The 11922-nt window shown below is 46.3% G+C and overlaps 1 protein-coding gene across 1 annotated transcript; it reads right to left on the bottom strand.

The window, feature by feature from the left end:
* Window positions 1-948: 948 nt before the first annotated feature.
* On the bottom strand, window positions 949-4210 carry Hoxd13 (homeobox D13). Its single transcript, XM_021156705.2, has 2 exons — window positions 3439-4210; window positions 949-2640 (listed from the first exon to the last, which is right to left on the bottom strand). The coding sequence occupies exons 1-2, from the start codon at window positions 4208-4210 to the stop codon at window positions 2390-2392; spliced, it is 1023 nt and encodes a 340-aa protein (XP_021012364.1). The 3' UTR covers window positions 949-2389.
* Between the last annotated feature and the right edge of the window lie 7712 nt (window positions 4211-11922).

The raw sequence follows: 11922 nt of genomic DNA, 5'->3' as shown, positions 1-11922 counted from the left end.
GGGAGGGAGGGAGGGAGGGAGGGAGAGAGAGAGAGAGAGAGAGAGAGAGAGAGAGAGAGAGAGAGAGAGAGAGAGAGAGAAGGAAAAGAAAGAAAAAGAAACGAGGGGACCTGGAGAACGGTGGTTGGAAAAAAAAAAAAAACAAACTAAGGCCACTTTTTTGTTTGTTTGTTTGTTTGTTTGGCTGGCTGGTTGGTTGTCCGCCCTCCCCCCCCCGCGCCCCCCAACACGTCTTGTGCACAAAATAGCTAAGGTATTAAGACAGAGGTCTTTCCCTAAGTGACTGACGTCCAGGGCGATGTGCTTCCCTTTCCAGGGGTTTATCCTTCGTAAATTGAACCGCATTCTGCATCTGTATTTCTCTCTCTCTGCCTGTACCCTCCCCACCCACTCCCTGTAAACGAAGTTGGCCTCTGTAGTTGGCAGTAAGATGTGAAACAAGACAAGCTGGACCAGAGAAAACGAAAGTAATTACCAACTCGAAGGCCCTGTGTTTCTCCTAGAGCCCTCAAGGAGCCCTCCTACCAGGAGAGATTACAGTTGTGTAAGCTTTTAGAAGTCTGTTCAACTAACTTGCATATCAGGAAGTTAGCTCGCACTAGATTATAGCAGTGGCTACAAGGAGCCCCGCTTTCTCTGTGGCCCGTTTCCCTGAGTGGCAAAGAGAACTGAATCAGGAAAAAAGTTCCTGATTCCTAAAACTTATGTCTAGTTGCTGGGGTATATAATAGCAGTTTCAGTTGTCAATTACTGCATACCACACGGAATGCTTGAAGTGTTTCCTTATTGATTGCCAAATATGGATGTGGCTTTCTCTAATTTCAAGAACTTCCAAGTGAAGATATTTATAATGGACCCTCTGTAGGCCCCAAATGTTCCAGTGAGTTCTTCTCTACCCAGGCGCCCTCATTCACATTGATTAATAAATAAAAAAGTCAAATAAATTGATAATATTGAAAGAAAGAAAATTTATTGATTTTTAATGAGTTGGTCTGGTTTTAAAATGATGATTTTAGATATCACAGATGATCTCCTCATTTTAAACATCACTATTTGTGTTAGGAGGAGGTGGACAGAAATGGAGAACAGAACATGGAGGTTTCAGAGACCAGAACTGGTGGTGTTTCCTTCATCTACAGATGTGGAGGAGAGCAAAGCTTTATAATAAATAAAAACAGCTTCTAGAGGCAGCACAAGCTTGAAAAACACAAATGGATGAAGACTCAGTGGAGACAAGAGAGTTATTTTTATTTATATCTCCCTAGGAGTAAAATGTGATTTTTAAATGCTCGAAGCACTGCTCACACACATTGTATCTACAAAAATAATCTTTCAGTCGCATAAATACGCAACATTTTTGAAAGCAGTTCATCACTTTCAGAAGCGTCTTTTCCCCTCTTGGTCCTTAGAGCTCCATATTTTTAAAATGTGTTAGTTATTTTAAAGCTCTGAGAGGCCCATGCATTCAGACAATTAACTTCTTCACTAAGCTCTGGACAGAAGTTCCCACCCATGGCCACATTGGCTGAGTCTCTTTCCAAGGATAGAGGAGATGGCCTTAGCTCCATTCCCACAGACCCAAGGAAAGGGATGAATTTATACTATCTCCAGCCACTCTGCCAAGTGTAAGTATTTTAATAGCTGCATGTAGAGTTGGAGAAATAAAGGCATCCACTAGGTATGCTATTTTCAGGTTCAAAGATCACAGCTACAAGACATGTTAAAAACACACAAAACAGCAAAGGAGACTGCCAAAGATAAGGATGATTGTCTTAATTTCAATATTAATAAGGTAGCTGCTTGAAAGCTGCCTTCAACCTCCAAGTTTCAGACTCTCCCCGTGGTCCTGTGGTCCTAAATCACTGAATGCCTAAGAGCTGTTTCCACTTGCCTTGGGGAAACTTCTGAGAGCTAATGATTCAATTACACAATCACAGGGTATGAAAGGCTAAAAAAACCGATTATGGCCCAATGGATTATAAGCATAATCAGTGCTGGAAACACATATAAAATCCTGTTAAAAAAATAAAGCCCTAAATCCAAGGGCACTTCTGAAATTCATTTGGGGGATTATTGAAAAAATATTTCAAGTTTTTTTTTCTCATACTGGCCTGGAGGGAGAAACAATGTTTAAAAATTATAAAAACAAGCCTAGACAAGAACAAAACCAATAATAAGCAAGTAAGAAATAGAATTACAAAGTTGGATTGGGCAGCAAAAAGTTTTAGAACCAGATAAAGGTCAAGGTGTGGGGGGGGAGGATTCACAACGCTTGCCTTTCTAGGCAGGGAAGGGGGAGGGAAATTAAATACATTTTCAAGTCTTTTCAAAGGTATTTTTTGGAGACAACTGAACACATTTAAACTGTCTATGGCCAACCTGGCCCACATCAGGAGACAGTGTCTTTGAGCTTGGAGACGATTTTCTTGTCCTTCACTCTTCGATTCTGAAACCAAATGGTTACTTGTCTCTCGGAAAGGTTCGTGGCAGCTGAGATCCGCCGCCTCTTGTCCTTGTTAATGAACTTGTTAATGGCATACTCATTCTCCAGTTCTTTGAGCTGCAGTTTGGTGTAAGGTACCCTTTTCTTCCTTCCCCGTCGGTAGACGCACATGTCCGGCTGGTTTAAAGCCACATCTCCTAGCATAAACAACAGCAGGGGAAACATTAGCCTGGATACTTGGAACACCTAAGCTTTGAGTTGTGTTATATGAGTGCGTTTGTGTATTTGCTAGTACTGGGCAGGGGAAGGGAGGGAATAAAGAAAATGAGATTGTTTATACTTTATTATTATTTACACAGACATATTATTTACACAGTATTAAAGAAAGACTATTTGCACTTCGAGACAAAGGCTAATTTGATGGATCATCATGGTTTTTCAAACCGGCATTTTAACAAGCCTGTGATTTTATGGTCTGGTTATTGGGGGAAGCTCATAAGGACAGTTTCTGCAATTGCCAGTTGCATACATTCAAACACACACACACACACACACACACACACACACACACACACACTTCAGATCTTTTACTCAAGCTTTAATCTCTTTCACTGTGTTTGGGAGTTTATGGGCTCTAAGAAGCGTCAGTGGTCATTGGAACCCCACTTGAAAACACGGGACCCAACTATGGCACCTTTCAGAAACCTCTTTAGTCAGGGGAGTGAGGAAGGGAGGGGGATGGGGTTAGGGAAAGAGGAAAGAGGAAGGGGGAAAGCAGCAAAGGTAGAAGATCTTGAACTTTAGTGGATAAAAAACACTTGTGCTTCACGGGAAGGAAAACATAGCAGAGGCGCTTTTAATTGGGAAAGTTAGAGATCACAGAAACTAAACAAACTTTTCTAGTGGGTTATACCTGGTCAGGCCTGGAATATAAGTAACCACTCCTAAATAGGGGCTTTTCTTTTCTCTCCCTCCCTTTTTTTCGTTGCTCCTACCTGGAAAGGATGATTTCCAAAAATGGGACCCCTGTGGCTGATCCTTGGCACAGTACACCTGGCTGTTCCACCCGTTGGCTAGCGTCCAGGACTGGTAGCCCTCCATGGAGATGTATGCCTCGTGCCGAGGTTCCCCGGATCCAAAAGTGGACACCATGTCGATGTAGCCAGGCACGTGCTGATAGGGACTTGTGTAGCCCTGGTAGAAGGACACTTCCTTGGCTCGTGCGGGCACCTCGTTGGTCGGTACGCTGCTGCTCGCCAGGCCCGACACGTCCATGTACTTCTCCACCGGGAAACCTCCGAGAGAAGCGTGCGGGGACGACTTGAGAGCGTTCTGCTGTAAGCCCACGCCGTGCGACATGCGGCAGCTGTAGTAACCGTTGCCGAAGTGGTAGCCATAGCCCAGCGCGGGAGCGCCCGGCGGTGCTGCAGCGGTCGCGGCGGCCGCTGGCGCGGGACACTCTTTGGCCACAGGAGCCTCGGGGCGAGTGGCGATCACAGCCGAGGAAGACGACGACGACGAAGAGCCAGTGCGCTCAGAGGTCCCTGGGTAAGCGAAGCTTGATGCTGCCGCCGCTGCCGCCGCCGCTGCTGCGGCCGCCGCCGCCGCGCGTCCGGAATGTGTCCCCGCGAACACCGGCGCCGACAGGAAGCCGCGACACTGGCCAGGCGCTGCTACGGAGGAGGAGGAGGAGGAGACCGGTGCCGCCCCAGCGGCCCCGCCGTCCGCCCGCAGCCCATCCATGTCCCAAGTCCCCGAGCGGCTCATGGCCCGGCCTGGCCCGGCCCGGGCCCCGGCCTCGGCCCCGCGCAGGACACCATGGCGCGCTGCGCCTCCTCCCTCCTCGCTGTGCTCCGCGGCGCGCTCGCTCCCGCCCTCTCCCTCCCGTCCTCTCTCCCTCCGCGAGCCTCCCGCCTCCTGCCCGCCCGCCTGCCCGCCCTCCAACAGGTTAGCTCATCGCGGGACGTTTATAAAAACGAAGTTCAGGTTGGGAGGGGGCCTGGGACGGTCAGGGGGCCGCCTCCCGCCCCGAGGGCGCCGGCCGGGGACCCTGCCATTGGCTGCGCCGGGACACGTGGGGGTGGGGGCGCGGGAGAGCCTGGCTCCCAGCCCAGGTCCGGCTGGACCCACCCACCCGGTCCCCACCCCTCTTCAGCCCTTTGGGAGGCCCACCTCCCATCCCCGCCCTCCCCCAGACCCAGGAGTTGGCTTTGCAGCCACCCCCTCGAGTTGAGTGCGCGACGGCCCATCTCGGGCCTGTCTGCGAGGCGGGCGCCGAGGCCTGCGCTTCATCTCCGCAACCGCTGTTTTTGCCACTGCTCTTTGGCTCCTCGAGCTGCACACCAAAGTGAGGATGAAGGACAGAGATGAGCAGAACGACGAGAAAACCGAGCAATTCTATTTTTAAAAACCTGTTGCTTCATCTTTCCTTAGTCTACCTCGTCACCCCAAATTCGAGACAGCTCATCTTTCCTACCTTGAACATACCTAACGAACGGGTAAAAGTATTCCACACATAGGACATCAGTCGGAGTAGATCCTTCCTATACAGCACTATCGGCCCACAAAAATACTCACGAAACAGTCTTGGGGCAGCATCAGAGACTTAGAGCTCATCTCGAAGCCACAAGCCTGACAATCGGCGCAACTAGAAAGTCCACAGATGTTCGGTTCACGTCTCTGCTCTTGGCCAGCCGGCAGTCACTTTGCCCGGCTGGCCTTCTTAGCTTCAGCTTGTCCTCCTCCCGCCCAGCCCAAAAGACTCTGTACCAGCGCGGGAGGAGAAAGCCACTCAATAGAGTGCCACGAATCTTCTGCGCCTCGCCCACAGCATACCGGCCTCTAGCTTTTTGCAGCCACCACCCACCCCACCCGTTACTCACACCAATTAATTGAAAACTTCACTTTCCCAGGGACCTTTGTTTCGCTTCCTTTTCCAGGCTGCCAACAGCAGGGAATTGAGTGTATCACGTCAAGAGGGTGTCCTTTTCTCTTTTCTTTTCTTTTCTTTTCTTTTCTTTTCTTTTCTTTTCTTTTCTTTTCTTTTCTTTTCTTTTCTTTTCTTTTCTTTTTTTTTCTTCTCTTCTCTTCTCTTCTTTCTTTTCTTTTCTCTTCCTTTCTTTTCTTTTCTCTCTTCTTCTTCTTCTTCTTCTTCTTCTTCTTCTTCTTCTTCTTCCTCTTCCTCCTCCTCCTCCTCCTCCTTCTTCTCTCTCTCTCTCTCTCTCTCTCTCTCTCTCTCTCTCTCTCTCTCTCTCTCTCTCTCTCTCCACCCTCCCCCCCCCAAGTAAAGTCCGGACTGGTGACAGGCGCAGTCCGAGTTCATAGGACTTCATAGGGATAGACTAGGCTCTAGTTGTGACTACCGGAGGAGCTAATACCAGATAGAGAGTTAGGTAGGGCGGCTCTAATCGCTCTGTATTTCCACCTCCTCTCACAGAGTCTTAACAACTTAAGAGTTGGGTCGGGTCGTCCTTTTGAGCCCTGATTTGAATCTAGGTCGGTCTCCTGAGAGCTATTTTAGACTTGGTTAGTCAAGAGTGCTGGGTGGGTGCGTGAGCATCAAAGTGGGCCAGTTTGATGCTGTACTATCAACCTTCAGACCAGTTTATCTTTTAAGAAAATCACTCCCCTAAACGTGCAATACTAAGTCCAGCTTGTCACTCAGCGCCACTGCCTTCTGAAAATAAGCTCTGAGAAAGAAGAAGAAAAGAAGAAAAGGAGTGAGCAAGGTCCTTCTGGGCCTGGTCTGGTCTGGCATCGCAGGGTGGGCTGATGGTGTGAGAGTGTTGACACAAAAACCACAGTAACCATAAAAGGCTCAAATAAGGGGATGGGGGGTAGGTTATAAGAGGTACTGGAAAGTAAAAGAATTTGTATAACTTTTGTATAACTTTAAAAAATCCTAGACATGGTCATGGTCAAATTCAAACCCAGAGGGTCTCTCCAGGTTTTTGCAGCGTTGTGATGGATAGTAATTTGTTTATCGCGATAATTTTGATTACTTGAGAAAGGACAAAAGTTAGAATGGAAGCTGGATTGCAGTTGAAGGGCCAGGTAGTAGTATTTCTGAGCTTTTGAAAAAGAGTAACAATGAGATGTTTTATTTTCTCCTTGTTTCCTTTGCTGTTACTCACAGAGAAAGAACAACTTGCGGCCATTGATACTCCCCCACCCCGCCCCCATGGCTTGAAACATTTACTGAAACGTTTTTAAAAACAAATTAAACAGAAATAGCCAGAACCAACACACCTCAGTCTCCTAAAACTCAACAATTTAGTAGTTTTGTTTTCTTTGGGCTTCAGTACCATTTTTTAAAAATCTGACTAGTACATTTGATAAGCATTGTATTTTTAAATTGAAGAAAATAAAGTTAAAACAAAAAATTGTCACATTTTGAAACTGCAGTCTCAACCTTAGCTTAAATTATCACACAAGAAAATAAGTTGTGCTTGACTGGGAGAATATAGGAGCTAATGCTTGGGCTAAGACTTCTTGATACAATCTTCTTCCCTATCATGCTCTGTGGTGCCCTTGTAGAACTTAGGGTTTCTCTGCCAATTTCAAAGGTTATTCAGAAATAAAGAAAGTTTTGAATAATGAATTTTATCATTTTCTATCACCAGCTTGTCTGCGACTTCAAACAAAAATTAAGTTAAATATGCAGACGTAGGTTATACTAGAAAAAGGTCTCTGAGAGGGCCCACAGGTAGAACTCCAAATCCCAGGATCCCAGGGGAGTCACTGCTATTGAGCCAGAGTGCTGAGGCTGATTAGGAGGTAAAATTAGGGTGTTAGTAGTTTACAGGGTGGTAGGCAGGTATGGAGAGGACGCTGCGGTTAAATAAGAAGAAATGTTTTCGTTTAGCTTGGATATCTTGTGTCCAAACTTTATTCAAGCTGAAATTTAATTGTAATCTATTTTTTTCCTTCATTTTTTTTTTGAGACATAGACCCACTCTCTAGCCAAGGCTGTCCTCAAATTTTCAAAAGGGGTGGGATTACAGGCATGAACCACTATGCCAGGCTTATAACCATTTTTTTTCAGATGTTCAAGAGCACAGGGTGAGCCCTATATTTGTGTGGCAGCATCACAATGAAATCTTAACAAAGGGATAAGCAAGAGTTTAGCAATGAAAATAATTTCCAAATACTTACCTATTGTTCTGTGAAAAAAAAAAAAGCTACATTTCCTGATTTGGGTGAAAGGCCATGATGTCCTTTGCTGTCCCAAACCCCCTCCATGTCTCTCCATTTGCTTCTCTTTCTTCTTTCCTTCCTCAAGTGCCCCACTGAGTATTGAATCTGTGCTGGAGACATAGCCTCTGTTCTTTCTTGTAGATCTCACAATTTGTACATCTGTTTTGGGGATGGAAAAATGAATGGATACAGGCTATGATTTAGACTTATTGAAGTGTCCTGTTTACCAAGACAGCAATGAGCTCAATTAACAACACAATTGCTGATGATTACAACCAGGATGGCAGGATCCTGTCAGAAAAGGGTTGTGGGAGATGCCTTTGAAAGTATTTACCTTGATGATCACAACCAGGAAATACAGAACACCCTTTTAATTAACTTTTGAGAAACCAATGATTCAGTAGAAAACGGCTCAGTTTAGAAGCAGGGTCTTAAGTTGGGAAGAACTGGCTGGTTACTGTTCCTGACCATGTCTGTCTGCCAGCTCTGGAGCTAATTTTTCCTCCCTAGCTAATAATCAACTTCACTCAGGCTGAGAAAAAAAAAAAAACAACAACAACAGAGCAAACAAAATATGAAGCAAACCCCAAGAGAATCACAACATTCTGTGTATAAGGCAGGTTCTAGCAACAGCCAGATGTCCTGTGTTTGGGGCATTTTCTAAATCTAAAAGGTGGAATCCTTTTGGGTTTAGCAACAAAATTAGTCTATATTTAATGAAAATCTCAGGCAACAACAGACACCCCCCTCCTCCAAATACCAGGTGACTTTAAAAAAATCCTGAGTTTGCCTCCCACTGGACAGCAGGGCCCTATTTGAGATGAAGAGAACTCCTCCAACTGTGGACTGTAGGAAACAGGCAGGGTCTTCCCTTCCAAAGAAATGCTGAGCTTTTCTAGAGAGTTCTAGAAGGTAGGACCAGGGCTTGAGGACCGAATAACTTCTTTCTTTCTTCCTAAATAGAAGCCAAGATTTCAATTTGCTATTTTATCTGACATTTTGAAACAACTTTTCTAACTTGCTAAATGCTTAATTCTATGAGCCAAATAGAAGCTTATTACCATTTCAAATAATTCACATTCTCCACGGGCAAGCCACATTATGCAGAGCAGCAAAGCAAAGCGGGTGAAGGGCAGGAAAATGCCTAAAAATGTAGAAGGAGTTGAGAGACTGGCAAATGATGCCAGTGGTGTGCTCTGGATCCCTGAAAGGCGACCGCAGTTCCCCGCGCTTGGCGCTAGATGTCCCTGCAAGTTCTTGGGTCTGATCTGAGGGTACATTAAACTCCTGGCAGTTGGCAAATCTGAGTAGCCTCGGGGTCCAGGAAGAAAGTAGCCACCAATTCCCTCACTTACAACTATTCTAGGGTAACTTGGAGTTGAAGGTGGAGGGGAGAAGGAAAACTAAAATAAGTGGGCAGACCCAGGCGAGGCAGAAAGCTAGAGTCTTGCCTGAGGAGAAATGGGAGCAGGAAGCCTAGAAGACTGGCTTGGTTAGTCCAACCCTTACCCTCTCCTATAAATCGAAACCTGGTCCTGAAGACCACACTTAGCCTAAAGAAAAACATGCCCTGCCCGCAGCTCAGACTCTGCAGGTGTTTACTGCCCGTTCACAACATCTGCACTCCCAGTTCTCCAGCGAGCTTGAGACTTACTTGAGAACGGGTTGAGAACGGGTGGCTGGCATCTTCCACCAGGTCAAATGTTCACTGTTTACAAGAAACAAATACTTATTTTGGCAGTCTAACCCCACCCCAGGAGAAAGAAAGAAAGAAAGAAAGAAAGAAAGAAAGAAAGAAAGAAAGAAAGAAAGAAAGAAAGAGAAAAGGAGGAAAAGAAAATGCCCTTGCTTTGTTTACATCATTCTTGCCAGCAAAACTGTTCTTTTTGGATAATACAGAGAAATTTTTTCCTGTATGTCACCTCACTCCCAATCTTAAAATTTTGGCATGCCCTTCACATAGGTGGAAAATGCCCTTTGAAGGCATGGGGTTTGGGTTAGATTTTTGTCTGAGTGTTCCTGTTCTTCTTGGTGATGGTACTTTGAAGATATCAGAAACTGAAAACGGGGTCCGTTTCTAATTTCATCCTCTCCTTTCTGGAAAGGGTATGGAATGACTATTCTTTTCAACAAATATAACAGTCTCCTCTCTCTCTCTCTCTCTCTCTCTCTCTCTCTCTCTCTCTCTCCTCCACTGGTGTAATGTTTTTGAGGTAGGCCTGCCTTTAAATAAGACAGGTAACATGAAGAAAAAAAAAGCGGTTATGCAAAACTTTCAAACCCCCATGACATGCATTATTGGAGATAAGTATAAACCATGAACAATTATCAAAGCTCTCTGTGTAGGAAGTTTCCTTAATGGGGGGGGGCAATTCCCCAGGGGTTCTCTAGTCTTCAGAAGGTAGATCCATGTAAAAAGCCACTTGTAATTGTATACTAAATGAGTTATATAAGTTAGTCAATATTATTACTAGTAATAGGTAATGTTCTAAAGGAACATTAACTATTCAAATGGAATAGTCACTGTGAAATGCTACCGTCTGCTAAGGCCAGTGAAAGTTATGGATGTTTTTCACTGAGATAGTTTCCCTGACAAGATCACAAGTATATGTGGGGCAATAGACATCCTAAAAATGCAGTATCAGTGTTACTTAAAAGGTGCAAGCTAGTTTCAAAACCACCAATGAATGAAGATGTCGCGGAGAAATGATTTTTTTTTTTTTCATTTTCAGTAGAGTGGAGTCATACTTGGCCAGCTTTTGGAACCAGAGGCGGTGGGTCGTAGAAGAAGGTAAGAAATCTCCCTAGGCCACTGAGGTTTCTGCGACAGAAAAGCAGCTCACAGCTGCTGAAACCGCGAGGAAAACAGATGGGGGCGCCAAATGACAGCAATAAAGGCAACGGCGGATTTCCGCCCAGGCTGAGCGACCACTTGCTGCCAAGGTCTTGGCCCCCCATGGAGCCTAGCCTAGACCAAAGATTCTCTTCTAGTCCCTTGGGTAGAGAAGGATTAGGTAGCAGGATCCTCCCAGAGAAACTGGGGCCCAGACTGCCTAGACCGGTGGAGCTGGGCGTCCTGGCTGAGAAGCAGTTGGGGGCGCCCGCAGAGCTGGACGTGTGATTAGCGAAGAGAGGTAGCCAAAAATCTGCTTGAGGACAATGCAAGTGCCAGGAACTGAGTGACCACTAGGGTAGAATAGCCGCCGGGACAGGGGCAAAGGTGGATGCTGGGTCAAGTTCTCAAATGGAGGTCATCGCCCACCAGACAATTCTCCTGAGCCTGCGAGCCTATGCAGTTTTCTACTTACAACTTTAAAGAGGTGGGATTTTTTTTTCCAGCAAGCTTGCCTGTAGAAATAAGTTGGCGCTAAGAGGAAGAGGTGAAAAACTTTTGGCATTGACTATATATGTATACACATGTATATAAATATATTTCACACCTCACCTCCCCTTACATTCCTGACGCGCCCCCAATGGGTCCAAGGTTAAAAAGAAAGCGCCAACAGACAGATGGGCAATTAGATCAGAGGTTTGCCCCTAACACACCCCAATATGCTGGGTGTGTCTCAAGGCGGGAAGGAGGGGGGCCCGGGTTAGGGTCTGAGTTAGTGCTGTGACCAGGATGCAAAACCCGAGACCAGCATCCAGACTGCCAGGCTCTCTAGGCTGCTTCGGAAGCTCACGCGCTAAACCACTGTGTCCTGTCCCTGTCCTCCGTGGACCTCGCCAGTGCGGACGAAGCTCTGCTTCTGGGGCAGCAGGCGGGCAAACTGGCAGGACGCATCTGAGTCAGGCAGGGTGGGGCGCAAGCGCGGGAGGAGATGAGCGCATTTGAGTGAAGATTGATCTTCCTTAAAATGGTTGCCACCGGCGTCATTATGACTATCAAAGTTATCGCCAAGAGGCTCAGCCTCCAGCCTCAGGCGGGAAGGAGAAGAGGCAAGGCTGGTTGGAGACTCTCTGTGCCCCCAGTCAGCACCAGGAACACCCGGGGCCACAGGTAAGGGACTAGGGTGGAGGAGGGGGAGGATGGAGAGGTGGAAGAAGAACAAAGTGGGAAAGGAAGGGAGGCAGCAGGAGATTCCATTCCCTCCACTTTGACCCCGAAACCCAGTTACTTTACCACAAATTCCTCTATTTGAGAAGGGTGGGAGAAAGCCGGCAATTTTAAAAAGTGGGTTCTGTGAAGGGGGAGCTATGGTACGGTAAATCATGATTGTGTTTAAAGTTAGCTGTCAAATTCTACTATCAGATCCTCCAGTCTAGTTTATTTCCCCTAAGGG

This window comes from Mus caroli, chromosome 2 (assembly GCF_900094665.2).
Source record: "Mus caroli chromosome 2, CAROLI_EIJ_v1.1, whole genome shotgun sequence".
Classification (NCBI taxonomy): Eukaryota; Metazoa; Chordata; class Mammalia; order Rodentia; family Muridae; genus Mus; species Mus caroli.
Note: the sequence above shows the minus strand (reverse complement) of the source record. Positions and strands in the feature narration are given on the sequence as shown.

Excerpts from the sequence above, each read along its gene's own strand:
- Hoxd13 (XM_021156705.2), bottom strand. The coding sequence starts at position 4,210 with ATGAGCCGCTCGGGGACTTGGGACATGGATGGGCTGCGGGCGGACGGC. Across the intron at positions 2,641-3,438 it reads TTGGAAATCATCCTTTCCAG|GAGATGTGGCTTTAAACCAG; the intron begins GTAGGAGCAACG and ends TGTTTATGCTAG.